The sequence below is a fragment of the Salmo salar genome, chromosome 20 (assembly GCF_965601325.2).
Source record: "Salmo salar chromosome 20, fSalSal1, whole genome shotgun sequence".
NCBI lineage: Eukaryota > Metazoa > Chordata > Actinopteri > Salmoniformes > Salmonidae > Salmo > Salmo salar.
Window position 1 is genome coordinate 8,161,551 of NC_138310.1, and position 18,844 is coordinate 8,180,394.

General features: G+C 43.4%; 1 protein-coding gene across 1 annotated transcript in view; it reads right to left on the reverse strand.

Moving 5' to 3' along the window:
- Positions 1–5,193, reverse strand: part of LOC106580156 (uncharacterized) — a 76,135-nt gene extending 70,942 nt beyond the window's left edge. Inside the window, exon 1 of the mRNA XM_014160899.3 lies at positions 4,863–5,193. Within this exon, the coding sequence (XP_014016374.2) occupies positions 4,863–4,948 (86 nt within the window). The 5' untranslated portion in view covers positions 4,949–5,193. The remainder of the gene's footprint in view (positions 1–4,862) is intronic.
- Between the last annotated feature and the right edge of the window lie 13,651 nt (positions 5,194–18,844).

An 18,844-nucleotide genomic window follows, 5' to 3' on the forward strand; every position in this document is an offset into this window, starting at 1 on the left:
GGTCTAAGAAAAGACGACAATTCAACAGTGCACTGATATTTAAGAACCACGGTCAGCAACCACTATCCAATGCGAGAGAAAGCAACATTAATAAAAATTATATTTTTATTCGTGCTGCACCATTGTTCTTATGTAATATAACCATGTACAATTTTAGTAGCACGTCTTAGTGGACTGTGCCATCCCCACGGCCTCCACAATGGATTAGTCTACTCAGACAGGCGCGAATCAGAGAAGTGTCTTGTACACCATGAAATTCTATATACATTTTGCAACTGCTCGACTAAAGAAATCTCGGCCGACCAACAGCATATCGACTAAATGGGGTCAGCCCTTATCAACAACATTGTAAATACTCTACAATACTAACCTAAATGACAGGGTGAAAAAAAGGAAGCCTGTACAGAATAAAATATTCCAAAACATGCATCCTGTTTGTAATAAGGCACTAAAATAACACTTCAAAAAAATTGGAAAATAAATGTACTTTTTGTCCTGAATACAACGAGTTATGTTTGGGGCAAATCCAACAAAACACATCACTGAGTACCACTCTTTACACTCTTTATATTTACAAGCATGGTGGTGGCTGCATCGTGTTATGGATATGCTTGTCATCGGCAAGGACTGGGGAGTTTATTAGGATAAAAATAAAAGTAATAGAGCTAAGCACAGGCAAAATCTTAAAGGAAAAACTGGTTCAGTCTGCTTTCCAACACACTGGGAGACAAACTGCACCTTTCAGCAGGACAATAACCTACAAAACAAGGACAAATATACACTGGAGTTGCTTATAAAGACGACATTGAATGTTCCTGAGTGGCCTAGTTACAGTTTTGAAAATCTATGGTAAGACTTGAAAATGGCTATCTAGCAATGATCAACAACCAACGTGACAGAGCTTGAAGAACTTTTTAAAGAATAATGGGCAAATATTGTACAATCCAGGTATGCAAAGCTCTTAGAGACTTACCCAAAAACACTCAGCTGTAAAACACTCAGCTGTAATCGCTGCCAAATGTGATTCTAACATGTATCGACTCAGGGGGTTGAATATCTAAGCAAGATATTAGTATTTTATTTTTCATATTTTTTGAAATCGTAAAATTCTTCATCCACTTTGACATTGTTGTGCATCCTTGACAAAAAAATGACAATTAAATACATTTGAATCCCACTTTGTAACATAAAAAGTCAAGGATTGTGAATACTTTCTGAAGGCACTGTATTTGTTGTCAATGTTTTGAATACATTTTTAAAAAGTTATTCAAGTATAAATCACCAAAGTTACGATAGATTGGCATAGATTTTCTCTTAATTACCTAAATTATTGAAGATTCTGGTAACTTTTGTAAATTACTGGTAGCTTTGCAACCCTAGTTCCACTGGATTGGTACAACAATACTGTCTATTTGGTAGGCCAACAACACTGCTGCCCATATACACAGTCTGCCTGACAAGAGTACACCCAAAAACATCGGCAGAGAAATTACATTTCGATCGTGAAATTCTGGCATAAACATTCCTCAAGTCTACACAGTGCCCAGTCCTTTTTGGATGGAAAGTAAATTAAAGTGTGTCTGCCTTTGATCAGCTTTAGGAGCATGGCTACTGCCTGAGGTATTTTATGGAGTCATGAAAAGTGAGAAAGGGGAATTTTTCAGCCCTTAGTGTACTGTTGCTAAAATAAGCTATAGCTGTACTTTTATGAGGGTTACAATCAGAATGCAGAAGTATGTGAGTTAATAGTGTACGTGAGACAGCTTACAACAATTTCCATTTGAGGCCTTGTACATCGCCATATATGTCTCCTTGGACTTACAATAAAGTGTCTGGTTTACAAAGTTACAGTAGGTCATGTAATTTTGACTACTGCTTCAGACACTGACACACACACACACAAATAACACACACCAGTTTGGAGGTTGTGTGTGAAACCGTCTAGAGTCTGCAGTCATTAAAGGGAACAAGGAGAGACCTCCGGAGCTGTGTTGTTGAATAGGCAGCCCCTCTATTCTTAGGTACCTTCCCATACAGAGGCTGTTTCCCATTCACAACACAAGGTCATTAGATAATACACAGTGGGACCTCAAGACCAACACGGTGGGGGGGTAGGAGGATCACGCTACAAAACAACCCTTTCCCCAACTCAAACACCCCCTTCTCGGTCTCGCCACACACAGGAATTATGTCATTATTACGCCCCCTTCTCAATTCAGTCCAGTGTTATTCAGCCTTTCAGTGTGGGTTTCCTCTCTCTCTGTGTCTGTACATAGAGACAGAACATCAATATATGCTTTGACACCTGCATTGCTTGCTGTTTGGGGTTTTAGGCTGGGTTTCTGTACAGCACTTTGAGATATCAGCTGATGTAAAAAGGGCTTTATAAATAAATTAGATTTGATATGTGACCTACTGTCACAAGAAAAGGGCAACCAGTGAAGAACAAACACCATTGTAAATACAACCCACATTTATTTTCCCTTTTGTACTTTAACTATTTGCACATCGCTACAACACTGTATATAGACATAATATGACATTTGAAATGTCTTTATTCTTTAGGAACTTCTGTGAGTGGAATATTTACTGTTGATTCTTATTGTTTATTATCTATTTCACTTGCTTTGGCAATGTTAACATATGTTTCCCATGCCAATAAAGCCCTTGAATTGAATTGAGAGCGAGATATTTACTGAGCGTTTGGTAAGACTCACACACAGGACTTCCTCAGGCCTCACTGGTCTCTCTCAGCTCCCAGCATGCTCTATTTTGGTGATCACAAGAACTAATGCTGAGGGAGCACTATGGCCAATTGATTTACACTGATGCTCAACTCAGGAATGAGTGAGAGACAGAGACACAGAGACAAAGAGACAGACCAGGTTGGAGAAACAGAAACAGAGAGAAGTGTGAAATACAGCGAGACACAAAGATGTGTAGTAATTGAGCTTTCATCCACATAGGCAAACAATTAGGCTTGTGCCCTGCTACAATCCACTAAAGCTGAAGCCAGTATGTGTCATCAGTAGGGACAAGTATGTGGACACAGCATAGTGATGGTAACAGCCCAGTTCCTGTAGGGATAGCTTGGCAGCCAATGACGGTATGTCTGCCCCTCCTAGCCCAAACGCTGTTTGGCTAAGTCACCATGACGACGGAGCTGCCAAGCCTCATTTCAAAAACTCTAGTCTGTGCTCAACTCTGTGGATGAAATCATTGTGGAGTTGAGGTACTTGGCAATGACAAAATGTACTCCTGCACGCGTACATTTCTCTGTCAACCTACTCTTTGTCGGAGGGAGACTTTCTTAGTTCACTGTTTGAGAAAGCATACTTACTCTGGTTGAGACTGTCAAGGGGTTTTTGAATCAATAGAGCAGTTATTATGCATTCATGAATCATCAACGTATTTTCTACGATGTTCAACACAGTTAGTCGAAAAACACAGCCACAGAACCCGGGTGGGTGATAGACGGGTGGTAAACCACAAAGCGGAGTCCACAAGTCATTATGACATCACCATGGCAACACATCTCTATTATCTATAATTGTGTGGGATCACATCAACATAACAGAGAGATCACTCACATTCAGAAGTTCATCAAAGGAACAGGGCACTAATTGGGCATAATTGAAGGTGTCCTAAATGTGTCTCTGAGCTATCCGCCACAGGGTTCAAACATAGGGGATGCAGATTATTTTTTGTTTGCCTGCACTACAGAGGCTATATCAGTCGCTAATACAGGACTAGTAAAGGCCCAGTGCACTACTTTTTAGTTTATTTATTTATTTATTTTATTCAGATTTTTCAGGGGGTGCTGCCCTCGAACTTCTCGGACTTTTGAGTTCAAAGAGGAAAATCGGTCCATTAAAGTGTACTTGCAAATGTTAGCCCACCAATAGAATTCAGGAGGGGAAATAAATAGGCTATTTATTCTCCATTACAATGCATGTTATTCTATGCATCGATGCTGTTCGTGTGTGTCTGTATGTCTGCGGGTGCGTGTACTGTTCAGTACCTCTCCGTGTTGAATTACAGTCCATCTCAAAGATCGCCATGTAGACAGACACCCGAGCTGTGCGCTGAGCACAAAGAATAAAGTCAAAGAGCTCTGGGGAGAATAGCCGAGTCACTACACGCGAGGCCGGAAAAAGCGCAGGCCAGGTGCTAGACGCAAGACGTGCACGCCACACGGGTAGCCAACAGTTTGGCACGCGCACTAACCTCCATCGTGGTTGTATGGTACGCAGCATCATCTGGATGTGTGCAACAAAAGTTCAACATTCACCTTCCGTTAATATTTCTGGCAAGCTGTCAACGCATACAATGTAATGCATAGCCTACGTTCGATAAATCCAAAGTATGCACCACACAGAACGCGCTGCAATGTTGCACGGCAAACGCAGCGTTCCGTTCCATTGGAAATGTATGTTCCTCTGGTGTACCAGGATGAAAAAACACGATCGGTGTGATCGAGGCGTAACTGTGCCACCTGAGTTACCCTGACTATCACTGATACTATCACTTCCTCTATACCTAGAGCACTGTTTTATGTTATCCCTTGACTACATCCATAATCTTTCCACTCCTGGAACCAATTAAATCAAGTTCGAATTACACAACACCCTTTCTTCTTGTAAACGAGCAAACAAGATCCAAATGCTGGGACCGTTTTACGTAGCTCTGAATGAAACCGGATATTTATGTAACGAACGATCAAATAAGTATTTAGAAACTTCCTTGCGAGAGTTAAAAATGCGATTAAAACCTAAAAAAATAGCTATGCTTGGTATACTCAATAACTTGAGCTTGCAACTATATTCAGGCACGTAAGAGCAAATAAGGATGTTTAGGCCTACCAGTTGGTTGATGAGCGGGTGTTGAGAATGTCCTCTTTGGCCGTGAGCAGTGACAGGCTATAGGTATCGAGGTTAATCGCTCGCATCGTGATAGTGAAGTTTTCTACAAATCACTCCCGTAGATTTCTCCACTTCGCAAGTCGCACTAGAAACGTACTAGAAACTTAACACGGCCACACCGACGCGCTTTCACGGCCGGGAGAGCGATTAGTAAGTAGGCTTATCTCATGCAAAGTAGTGGAAGTTTCAAGTGGAGAAGAAGGTGACAGTCCGCCAGCAAGCGATGCAGGCTGCAAACACACACACTGGGTGGTTAAGGCTGTTGCAGACTTTCTGCAGTGAGATGGAAATACGTTTCCACTCCATGCCCCACCTCCTCCTGACGAGCTGGTCCTGGTCCAAACTTCAACTACACACACCGTTCTCTTCACCTCCATTCCGCACTTTCATAATAAGGTGGAATTGTGGAAAATATATATATTTTTTTATAATTAAAGCTAGAATCCTTCATTGAAACCACAACAAAGCTGACACCACACCTCTGTTTTGGTATAAAGCAAAGGGATAGGCTTGGAGAAATGTAATCACTCTCAAATTCATAGACAGAGCAATGGATGCAAGGACTGACCGTCCACGTTTTGAAGCTATACAGTGTTTGTTTGCGTTTACATTGTTTACGAACATTGGAGTAAAACAAGCTTATATTTCTGATGGGGTACAACAGTTGAACTAAAGTTCATGAGGCATTTCTAAGTTCTATTCTTCAAGAATCAATCGGTATATACTGTATCATTCATTTATAAGTCCAAAAATGGAAGTAACTAAGGGTTCTAGCATTAACTTGCCTTAAAGAGACATTCTGGAACTTTGCTGACTAGGGGTAAGTCATTTTTTTACCTCCTGCTTTGTGTCAATGTGTAGTTCATACTTGTATTTTATATGAGCAGAATTACTGTCTTACCTCAATTAGCCACGAAACCTTTAGTTTGCAAGTGACTGTTTTCTGGAAGTTTTGTAGCGCAATTTTGAGTACTGTAAACTTGACCTGCTGGGCCAGCCCCTAGCAATTTGAGTTCCAGCCAATGAGCTTCAGCCCCTTGCCATTTGAGTGACAAGATGCACATGCACATTGGACGAGTTACACAGTGAAAGAAGAAGGCTGGGCCAGGCCTGCCCAGCCTTATCCATTGAGGTTGCATAGCGGGCCCAATGGCTCAGTGACACAGCAGAAAAAGCGAGAGAGAGCAATGATGTACTGCACATATCTGCACATATACGATGTAGTAGGCAATTTTTGGGGACCGGTTTTGCTTCTTGAGCTTTACTTTCAGAACTACTGGCTAAAATGTATGAAAATCTTCCATAAAGTATCTTCAAATGATGTGCGTACAACCACAATTAACTATTTTGAGAGCCATTCATGTACATCATCTCTCACTTTCTGTGAGCTAATATCATCCAGTAAACAACGGCTACACAAGACAGCTGATGATGTGTATCTGTCTGGCATGGTTTATGTCAGGTTCATGAAAAGCCGAAGGAAAACACACCACTTTATATTGGCATTCGGAGGGATGGGGAAAACGTCAGTGTGAGGAGCGCCAGTGACGGAGAGGTGGTGCTGCTGCTGAGGTTTAGAGGGGGCATGGGGGTGGGAGGGGGGGCAGGTATGGAGCTGTCACTCTCTCTTTGTCCCCCCAGCCCTTTGAGTAGGCCCCAAGCAGCCCTTGGCAGCTGCCAGAAGCCATTTACAGTGAGGGCCATCTCCATCAAGACCCTTGAAGAAACAGAGGGACCAATTTCATGGGAACTGCGTCTGAGGTAGCCAGCATGTACAGGGGTACAGGGGCCTTTTTCTGTGTTCGAGAACAGCTGGGGGTCTGGACAATACATGCCCAGTGCCATACACACTTTACACGCGCACACACGCACACACACACACACACTTTAAACACATTTTCAGACTCAGTTCTCTGTTATTTGAGTGCCGGTCAGGGGAGGGGGTATGCATAGACCTTACGTTTAGGAAAGTTTCTCTGCATTTTCTTCATTGTAATTTTGTGATAATTCAGTGCAGATGTGTCATTTGATAGATGGTATTTTTGTTTCTGGTGTGTCAATCCAGAGTTTCCCCTTAGATCTTCAGAGATTCAGTGGACAGACAGAGAGTGACTAAGCCCCAGTGAATATCTGCTCATCAGACTCTGGAATATCAAACCATAACCATAACTACCTTAAAATAAAAAATACGGAACCATGCTTTCTCCATCTTCCTCTTTTTTTTGTCCAATCACCAGGCTTTTGGGGACTCTAAGCGCAATTTGGTTGGGGGGCCCCCCACCTCACGGCAAAACATTTCAATGGCCCCCCTCTTGACGGTGAAGAGAAGAATTTAAGTTTTAATGTTCAATTTCCTGCAATTCTATAAATTTGCCATGGGGAGTAGATAAAATGTTCCAGTTTTGAAGGCCCAGTCAAAAACTTCATTTTCCTGTGTTTTATATACACTGCTCAAAAAAATAAGGGGAACACTTAAACAACACAATGTAACTCCAAGTCAGTCACACTTCTGTGAAATCAAACTGTCCACTTAGGAAGCAACACTGATTGACAATACATTTCACATGCTGTTGTGCAAATGGAATAGACAACAGGTGGAAATTATAGGCAATTAGCAGACACCCCCAATAAAGGAGTGGTTCTGCAGGTGGGGACCACAGACCACTTCTCAGTTCCTATGCTTCCTGGCTGATGTTTTGGTCACTTTTGAATGCTGGCGGTGCTTTCACTCCACTAGTGGTAGCATGAGACGGAGTCTACAACCCACACAAGTGGCTCAGGTAGTGCAGCTCATCCAGGATGGCACATCAATGCGAGCTGTGGTAAGAAGGTTTGCTGTGTCTGTCAGCGTAGTGTCCAGAGCATGGAGGCGCTACCAGGAGACAGGCCAGTACATCAGGAGACGTGAAGGAGGCCGTAGGAGGGCAACAACCCAGCAGCAGGACCGCTACCTCCGCCTTTGTGCAAGGAGGAGCAGGAGAAGCACTGCCAGAGCCCTGCAAAATGACCTCCAGCAGGCCACAAATGTGCATGTGTCTGCTCAAACAGTCAGGTACAGACTCCATGAGGGTGGTATGAGGGCCCGACGTCCACAGGTGGGGGTTGTGCTTACAGCCCAACACCGTGCAGAACGTTTGGCATTTGCCAGAGATCAACAAGATTGGCAAATTCGCCACTGGCGCCCTGTGCTCTTCACAGATGAAAGCAGGTTCACACTGAGCACGTGACAGACGTGACAGAGTCTGGAGATGCCGTGGAGAATGTTCTGCTGCCTGCAACATCCTCCAGCATGACCGGTTTGGCGGTGGGTCAGTCATGGTGTGGGGTGGCATTTCTTTGGGGGGCCGCACAGCTCTCCATGTGCTCGCCAGAGGTAGCCTGACTGCCATTAGGTACCGAGATGAGATCCTCAGACCCCTTGTGAGACCATATGCTGGTGCGGTTGGCCCTGGGTTCCTCCTAATGCAAGACAATGCTAGACCTCATGTGGCTGGAGTGTGTCAGCAGTTCCTGCAAGAGGAAGGCATTGATGCTATGGACTGTTCCGCCCGTTCCCCAGACCTGAATCCAATTGAGCACATCTGGGACATCATGTCTCGCTCCATCCACCAACGCCATGTTGCACCACAGACTGTCCAGGAGTTGGCGGATGCTTTAGTCCAGGTCTGGGAGGAGATCCCTCAGGAGACCATCCGCCACCTCATCAGGAGCATGCCCAGGCATTGTAGGGAGGTCATACAGGCACGTGGAGGCCACACACACTACTGAGCCTCATTTTGACTTATTTTAAGGACATTACATCAAAGTTGGATCAGCCTGTAGTGTGGTTTTCCACTTTAATTTTGAGCGTGACTCCAAATCCAGACCTCCATGGGTTGATAAATTGGATTTCCATTGATTATTTTTGTGTGATTTTGTTGTCAGCACATTCAACTATGTAAAGAAAAAAGTATTTAATAAGATTATTTCTTTCATTCAGATCTAGGATGTGTTGTTTAAGTGTTCCCTTTATTTTTTTGAGCAGTATATATTATATTTCCACACTATGAGTCTGAAATAATAATGTGAAATTACTAACATGATGATAATGCCCTTTTAGTGTAAGAGCTGTTTGAAAAGACCACCTGAAATCTCTACCTGTTTTGGTGGGATGGAGTTTTGGCATTCCATGGTGATATCCCCATGCAATAAATGAGTTATTAGACCAATAAGAAAGAGAGTTCCAAACCTCTCTGCCAATAAGAGCAAATTTGTTGTTTTCCCCTCCCCATGCAGACCCCTCACAGACAGTCCTAGCAAAATTCTTGCTTGAGAAATTGATCTTTGCTAAAAAGCTATTTTCATTTATTTCTTACAATTTTAATTGAAAACAATCACAGTCAGGAACTTAATTGTTACCCACAATGTATTTGATTTTGAAATAAATACAGCTGCATTGGACAGTTGAAGCATGTTTTCTGCAATTCTACACACTATGCCGTGGGATGGAGAGAAAACTTTTAACCTGTTATGGCTAGGGGGCAGTATTTTCACGGCCGGATAAAAAACATACCCGATTTCATCTGATTATTACTCCTGCCCAGAAACTAGAATATGCATATAATTATTAGCTTTGGATAGAAAACACTCCAAAGTTTCTAAAACTGTTTGAATGGTGTCTGTGAGTATAACAGAACTCATTTGGCAGGCCAAAACCTGAGAAGATTCCTTACAGGAAGTGCCCTGTCTGACCATTTCTTGCCCTTCTTGATTATCTCTATCCATTACAGGGGATCTCTGCTGTTACGTGACACTTCCTACGGCTCCCATGGGCTCTCAGAAGGCGGCAAAAAGCTGAATCGTGGCTTTGCAGGCTCTGGCTGAAAAAAAGTAGCGCGTTTGGATAGTGGCTGGTCACAGTACTGTGAGACTCAGGCTCGTGCACAAGGGGATCCCATGCTTTTATTTTCTCTCTCTTTGTACGTATACACGCTTTCCCGGTCGGAATATTATCGCTTTTTTACGAGAAAAATTGCATAAAAATTGATTTTAAACAGCGGTTGACATGCTTCGAAGTACGGTAATGGAATATTTAGAAATCTTTTGTCACGAAATGCGTCGTGCTCGTGACCCTTATTTACACTTCGGATAGTGTCTTGAACGCACGAACAGAACGCCGCTATTTGGATATAACAATGGATTATTTTGAACCAAACCAACATTTGTTATTGAAGTAGCAGTCCTGGGAGTGCATTCTGACGAAGAACACCAAGGGTAATCAAACTTTTCTAATAGTAAATCGGAGTTTGGTCAGGGCTAAACTTGGTGGGTGTCTAAATACCTAGCCGTGATGGCTGGGCTATCTACTCAGAATATTTCAAAATGGGCTTTCACCGAAAAGCTATTTTAAAATCGGACACCTCGATTGCACAAAGGAGTTCTGTATCTATAATTCTTAAAATAATTGTTATGTTTTTTGTGAACGTTTATCGTGAGTAATTTTGTAAATTCACCGGAGGTTTGCGGGGGGTATGCTAGTTCTGAACGTCACATGCTAATGTAAAAAGCTGGTTTTTGATATAAATATGAACTTGATTGAACAAAACATGCATGTATTGTATAACATAATGTCCTAGGTGTGTCATCTGATGAAGATCATCAAAGGTTAGTGCTGCATTTAGCTGTGGTTTTGTTTTTTGTGACATTATATGCTAGCTTGAAAAATGGGTGTCTGATTATTTCTGGCTGGGTACTCTGCTGACATAATCTAATGTTTTGCTTTCGCTGTAAAGCCTTTTTGAAATCGGACAGTGTGGTTAGATAAAGGAGAGTCTTGTCTTTAAAATGCTGTAAAATAGTCATATGTTTGAAAAATTGACGTTTTTGTATTTTTGAGGAATTTGTAATTCGCGCCACGCCTATCATTGGATATTGGAGCAGGTGTTCCGCTAGCGGAACGTCTAGATGTAAGAGGTTTTAACAAATGTCATGCATTTCTACTCATTTTGCCATGGGACAGAGATCATTTATTTTCTCCAGTTTTACAGCTAATTTCCTGCAATTCTACCCATTTTGACATGGGGTGGAGAGATATTTTTGCAGTCTTAAAGTTAATTTCAATTCTACATATTTATGTCGCTTATGCTTGGAACCGGCCCTGTCAATCCCTTTAATCTGACAAGGCACTCTCTACACACTCTTTACTCTCTTTACTGCATGTACAGTAGTGCTACCACAAACTCCTATCCACCTGTGCCACCTCTGCAGTCGATTTCACTGCATCGCTCCTTAAAAGGTTAAACCTCCACGGGAGTCCACCTACAACCCCCCCCCCCCCCCCCCCCCCCCGCGCCTACCACCCCAGCCACCCCCTGCCTCCCCCTCCACTGGTTCATCGCCAAGGCTGTAGGACAGAGGGCAAGACATCCCTATATCCCCATACATCTATTATTCTTACAACTTCCTGTCATTAGGGGCTTCTCTCTGGCCTGTCTGGTGCCCCTGGCTGGATGTGAACTGTTGGGCTGTTACGCTTCACTTCAGACGGCTCTGGCATTTCCTCCTCTTGGGTGCGGTGGCAGGCAGTTTTTGTTGGATGTGGCTTTTAGTGAGGGAAGGGGGGAGGTGAGATTCGGAGGGGGGCTATTTGGGAGGCGGGGGGTATTCATTTGACTCTTTACTGAAACTCTTTCTCTCTCTAAATTGGCTTAAGAGAATTTGCTGCTGGCTGTTGGTTGTTTTCCTGTGGCCTGAAATAGCCTGAACCAACTCAGTGTGTGTAACAGAGTGTTGAGATGAGTATCCCAAAGACAACATTCTGTCTCAGCTCTCTCGATTGTGTGTCTAGGCGGTTGTTATTGGTCACTATGTACAGTATATCCATTGCTAGAAATGGTAGGCTCATTCACGTTTATAAGCATGGTTATAGGCATGGTTGATTACACAGTGCATTGTTGCACGGTGATGTATTTCCTCGCCGTTTATAAGCAGAGGTTTTCCGCTATAGAAAGGCGTTCTATAATGAAGATGTTATTTTGTGAGTGAGGTGTAATGTGCACAGCTGCCCATACCTTACATGGCTAGGTCATTCTTCAGGAAGAGAATATCTTCTCAAAATGAACTTTAAAAATGCTTGCGCAGTATGAGCTGTGGCTGGTATGCTTTACTGTCTGCTTATTGAACCGATAAGTACAGCCTTTCCCGGGGACATTATCATGTTTAGTTGTCTTGTGAATTTACTACTCGCTGGAATGTGTCCTACCTTTGAAAGGCTGTGTGCTGTATTTTGGTCATTACCGTGCTACACAGCATTATCTATCCTCCGAGGAAAATACTGCCATAGGCAAATCAGCAGAGGGAATCACTCTCCGGCATTCGACACCTACTGTAGCCTTTCCATCTATTCCAATCTATTAAGCTCACAGCCATGTTGAGGTTCAATTATGAATTAAGATATGCAGGCTTAACTGAAAAATATTTATCTTTACGCATATCTGTCAAAGACATCAGCACCTGATTTGTATGAAGTTCCAAGCTAAGTGATCATACACTATATATATACAAAAGTATGTGGACACCCCTTCAAATTAGTGGATTAGGCAATTTCAGTCACACCCGTCTCTGACGTGTGTAAAATTGTGCAAGCAGCCATGCAATCGCCATAGACAAACATTGGCAGTAGAATGGCCTTACTGAAGATCTCAGTGACTTTCAACGTGGCACCGGCATAGGATGTCACCTTTCCAACAAGTCAGTTTGTCACATTTCTGCCCTACTAGAGCTGCCCCGGTCAACTGTAAATGCTGTTATTGTGAAGTGGAAACATCTAGAAGCAACAACGGCTCAGCCACGAAGTGGTAGGCCACACAAGCTCGCAGAATGGGACCACAGAGTGCTGAAGAGCGTAAAAATCGTCTGTCCTCAGTTGCAACACTCACTACCGAGTTCCAAAATGCCTCTAGAAGCAACGTCAGCACAATAACTGTTCGTCAGGAGCTTCATGAAATGGGTTTCCATGGTTGAGCAGCCCCACACAAGCCTAAGATCACCATGTGCAATGCCAAGCATCGGCTGGAGTGGTGTAAAGCTTGCCGCCATTGGACGCTGGAGCAGTGGAAACGCGTTCTCTGAAGTGATGAATGACGCTTCACCATCTGGCAGTCTGACGGACAAATGTGGGTTTGGCGGATGCCAGGACAACTGTAAAGTTTGGTGGAGGATAAAAAATGGGGCTGTTTTTCATGGTTCGGGCTAGGCCCCTTAGTTCCAGTGAAGGGAAATCTTAACACTACAGCATACAATGACATTCTAGACGCTTCTGTGCTTCCAACTTTGGGGAAGGTCCTTTCCTGTACCGTGCTTCCTAACCCAGCTGGGATGAGCTAACATACCGGCAGCCTGATACTAGGGTGTGTTCTGGAAGCGCCCTTCACCAGGGTGTGTGTATGTGTGTGCGGGAGAGAGAGAGAAAGGAGGGAGGGAGAAAGAAACTGCACAGATTCTGTCAGACCTGGGCCCTGACAGTAAATCTCAGTAGGACAAAAATAATTGTCTTCCAAAAAAGGTCCAGTTGCCAGGACCACAAATACTAATACTATCTAGACATCAGCGCCACAGGTAACTTCCACAAAGCTGTGAACGATCTGAGAGACAAGGCAAGAATTGTTTATTTAATTTGTATTTAACCTTTGTTCAACTAGGCATGTCAGAAGGGCCTTCTATGCCATCAAAAGGAACATAACATTTGACATACCAATTAGGATCTGGCTGAAAATACTTGAATCAGTTATAGAACCCATTGCCCTTTATGGTTGTGAGGTCTGGGGTCCGCTCACCAATCCAAAATTCACAAAATGGGACAAACACCAAATTGAGACCTTGCATGCAGAATTCTGTAAAAATATCCTCCGTGTACAACGTAAAACACCAAATAATTAATGCAGAGCAGAATTAGGCCGATACCTGCTAATTATCAAAATCCAGAAAGAGCTGTTAAATTCTGCAACTGCCTAAAAGGAAGAGATTCCCAAACCTGCCTTAACAAAGCCATCACCTACAGAGAGATGAACCTGGAGAAGAGTCCCCTAAGCAAGATGGTCCTGGGGCTCTGTTCACAAACACAAACAGACCCCACAGAGCCCCAGGACAGCAACACAATTAGACCCAACCAAATCATGAGAAAACAAAAAGATAATTACGTGACACATTGGAAAGAATTAACAAAAAAACTGAGCAAACTAGAATGCTATTTGGCCCTAAACAGAGAGTACACAGTGGCAGAATACCTGACCACTGTGACTGACCCAAACTTAAGGAAAGCTTTGACTATGTACAGACTCAGTGAGCATAGCCTTGCTATTGAGAAAGGCTGCCATAGGCAGACCTGGCTCTCAAGAGAAGACAGGCTATGTGCACACTGCCCGCAAAATGAGGTGGAAACTGAGCTGCACTTCCTAACCTCCTGCCAAATATATGACCACATTAGAGACACACATTTCCCTCAGATTACATAAACCCACAAAGAATTCGAAAACAAATCCAATTTTGATAAACTCCCATATCTATTGGATGAAATACCAGTGTGCCATTACAGCAGTAAGATTTGTGACCTATTTCCACAAGAAAAGGGCAACCAGTGAAGAACAAACACCATTGTAAATACAACCCATATTTATGTTTATTTATTTTCTCTTTTTTACTTTAACTATTTGCACACTCGTTACAACACTATATAGACATAATGACATTTGAAATGTCTTTATTCTTTTGGAACTTGTGTGAGTGTAATATTTACTGTTCACTTTTTATTGTTTATTTCACTTTTGTTTGTCCATTTCACTTGCTTTGGCAATGTAAACATGTTTCCCATGCCAATAAAGCCCCTTGATTTGAATTGAATTGAGGGAGGGAGGGAGGGAGAGAGAGGGAGGGAGAGGGAGAGAGAGAAGGAGGGATGGAAGGGGAGAGGGAGAGAGAGAGAGAGGGAGGGGTGGAAGGAGAGAGGGAGAGAGAGAAAGGGAGGGGTGGAAGGGGAGAGGGAGAGAGAGAGGGAGGGGTGGAAGGAGAGAGAGAGAGAGGGAGGGGGGGGGTGGAAGGAGAGAGGGAGAGGGAGAGGGAGAGGGAGAGAGGGAGGGGTGGAAGGAGAGAGGGAGAGAGAGAGAGAGAGGGAGGGATGGAAGGAGAGAGAGAGAGAGAGAGAGAGAGAGAGAGAGGGAGGGGTGGAAGGAGAGAGGGAGAGAGAGGGAGGGGTGGAAGGAGAGAGGGAGAGGGAGAGAGAGAGAGGGAGGGGTGGAAGGAGAGAGGCTAGAGAGAGAGAGAGGGAGGGAGGGAGGGAAGGAGAGAGGGAGAGTGAGAGAGAGGGAGGGAGAGAATGCAGGCCTGTAGTAGTTTATATAGAGTGTATGTGTCTGCTCTCTGACAGGATTGAAGCTCCTGGCCTCTCAGGTGAGGTCACCCCTCAGCTATGTGCCTCCTCAGCTACTCTGGCTGACTTATCTTCCCCTGGAGCCCCAGTGTGTCTAACATACACATACACACGCATGCACACGCACACACACACGCACACACGCACGCGCACACACGCATTACACACATGCACTGACAAAATACTTAGACTTACTAAACACATTGTATAACTCTTTCTTTCTCTCCACCTCTCTTTCTCTCTTCCGGTCCCGCTCTCTGTTTGACAAAGACTTTACTGAAGAATCTTTACTGTTGACCAATCACCAATGAAGGGGCGTAGACTTTGGCGCTGAACATCGGCTTGCCTCCATTATTGTTAGCTGCAAGGCAATATTCTCCCTCCTCTCTTCACAGATTCACATCTTCTCATCCTCTTCCCGGAGAAAGCTCTGAAACGAGAGCCACATGTGGTGGTGATGTCACCGTGTGTCACTAGCTCTTAGACTGCGTTAAACGAGGCTGTGGCGGCCTGGCGGCGGTGCTCAGTGGGAACGCTGAACACATCCCTGATAAAGCAGCTGACACAGGGATAAGGCCTGTAATCACTGCCTCACCGACGTCTCTGGCCAGGCGACACACAGCAACCCAGCAGTCACCGCCACACACACACGTTTGTAAATCCCCCCATTTACTACAATACGAGGAGAAATGACGTCAGTTATAAAGGAGTTTGGGTGGCAGTCGGTTACTGGTGATGCAGGGGTGTTGTCAACATTGTGGCACATGTGAGGGTTGTTATTGCCATCGAACAATTTTGCAAGCACGCAGGCACACATATACACACACACACACACACACACACACACACACACACACACACACACACACACACACACACACACACACACACACACACACACACACACACACACACACACACACACACACACACACACGGATTGAGATGGCATGGGTACAAGAACTCCATGACCTGTAACCACCCACCCACCCCCACTGCCCTTCTAATATTACCCATAAGCCACATCACTACAAGTAACCATGGCAACCCAGCAATCCCCAGCCCAGTTTGCGTGGCGTTTACTAAACCCTTACCAAACTTCCTCTATTAAAACACAAAACTCTGACGGTTAGAAAGACTATATCTTAATGATTAATGTCTGCTATGAATAGACCAGTGAGCAAAATGGCATAGATTTGCGCTTACTCAGTATACAGTCTGTCTGTCTGACTTCCAGAAACTTTCAGGAAACTTAGAAAGTAGAATACTATCCTGGATGCAGGCAGAATACGAGATGTTTTGTCAGAAAGCCATTACATGTTGGAGGGAGCAAGTAGAGCAAGCTGGGGAATGATGTTTCAAAATGGGGTAACAGTTTGGTTTGTGTGGGAATTGTTATAAGACAGTCCACAACCATTATGGGGATATACAGTCACATCCAAAATGATTGACACCCTTGCTAAAGATGAGCAAAAAGGACTGTATAAAAATTATTTTATTTTATACTAATAAAATTGCTCAGCATAAGAGTAATTACTTTTTTCTCTCAAAAAGATAAGTGTCAAAAATGTTGGCACTCCTAAAGATTCGTACAAATAAAATCAAACAAAAATGTTATCTGCATTAATATTCTACTTTTTTCTCAATTTAAGGAACTGTATTGTGGCCTTCCATTACTTCCTGTTTCACTGGGGTATAAAAATTAGCTACATAAATGTGAAATCCTTTTGTCATCCATCACCATGGAAAAAGGCAAAGAACTCACAAACAAAACGATCGGTACAATTTTTTTTTACCACTAAATCACTATTAGGGCAACAATTAAGAAGTTTAAAACCACTGGAACAGTGGGAAACTTTTCTGGTATTGGACTCAAGTGTATCTTGTCCCCACGTACAGTGAGGAAGATGGTTTGTGATGCAAAGAAAAATCTAAGGGCCAAAATATGAGAATTACAGGACTCAGTCACATCTTCGGGTCAACAAGTATCCAAATCTACAATTAAGACGCAACCTCCATGCCAATAGTCTCTGTGGAAAAAAAATCCTTTATTGAGAGCGACCAAAAAAATGTGAATGCCTGGAGTTTGCTAAACGACATTGGTACTTGGATTGGAACCAGTACTATGGTCAGATGAGATAGAAATAGAGCTCTTTGGCCATACACACTAGTGGGGGTTTAGCATTGAAAGAAGGATACATGTGCAGAAAATAACCTCATACCTACTGTAAAATATGTTGGTGGATCTTTGATGTTATGGGGTTGTTTCGATTCCACTGGTGCTGGGGCCCTTGTTAAGGTCAATGGCATCATGAACTCTAGCATGTACCAGTACATTTTAGCCAACAACCTGGTTGACTCTGCCGGGAGGTTGAAACTTGGCTTTAAGTGGATCTTCCACATAGACAATAACCCCAAGCACACATCAACATCCACAAATAAATGGTTAATTGACAACAAAATCAACATTTTGCAATGGCCATCTCAGTCCCGAACTCAAAACCCCATTGAAAAGCTGAGGTTTGAATTGAAGAGGGCAGTCCATAAGTGCAGACCGAAGGACATACATGATATGGAAAGATTCTGTAGGGAGGACTGCTCTAAGATCCCTCCCAATGTGTTATTCAGTCTTATAATACATGTATTACAAAGGCTCAGTGCAGTTATCCTCAAAAGGGGATGGTGCCGGTGTATTGAAAACGGGTATTTTATTAATTAAACAAAATGGTTAAATATAGCTCAGTATTTGTGTTATTTATTTGATAGTCTTTTTTGCTCATCTTTATCAAGGGTGATTATTTTGGATGCGACTGTATAGGTAAACGGGCTAAAGTCTACTGATCGGTTAACTGAGTAGATGATCAATATCAATGGGTTGTGATGATGTTCTCCCACATTTCAGCCATCTTGACAAATGAGGAACTTCACTGGAGTTCTCTCTCTTTTTTCTTCTTCCGCCTTCTCTCCACTCAACAATCTGCCTCCTTTATGACTATAACAGCAGCAATAATAACAGAGCTTGAGGTGACTTGCTCAGTGTGCATGTTGTGGAGCTAGAGACAGAGACCCTGGGTGTGTGTGTGTGTGTGTGTGTGTGTGTGTGTGTGTGTGTGTGTGTGTGTGTGTGTGTGTGTGTGTGTGTGTGTGTGTGTGTGTGTGTGTGTGTGTGTGTGTGTGTGTGTGTGTGTGTGTGTGTGTGTGTGTGTGTGTGTGGTGCTACAGCTTCACGTCTTCATACTCCATTCCCTCTGTATAGGCCAAGGCTGGGATTGTTCCAGTAGGTCTACAGGCTGACTGCAATTCTGGCGTTGTTCCTCTCTCCAAGGGAAAACCAGTAGAGCATGGAGAACACATGAGCTTATGTGAAGGAAGGAGAGCAGGGTACTGCTGTGGATCAGGTGTAGGTAGGACCCAGAGTTTTTCCAGGTCAGGTTACAGGATAGGCCAGTTCTTATTCAAAACCACTGGTGGAAAAAGTACCCAGTCGTCATACTTGAATAAAAGTAAAGATACCTTAATA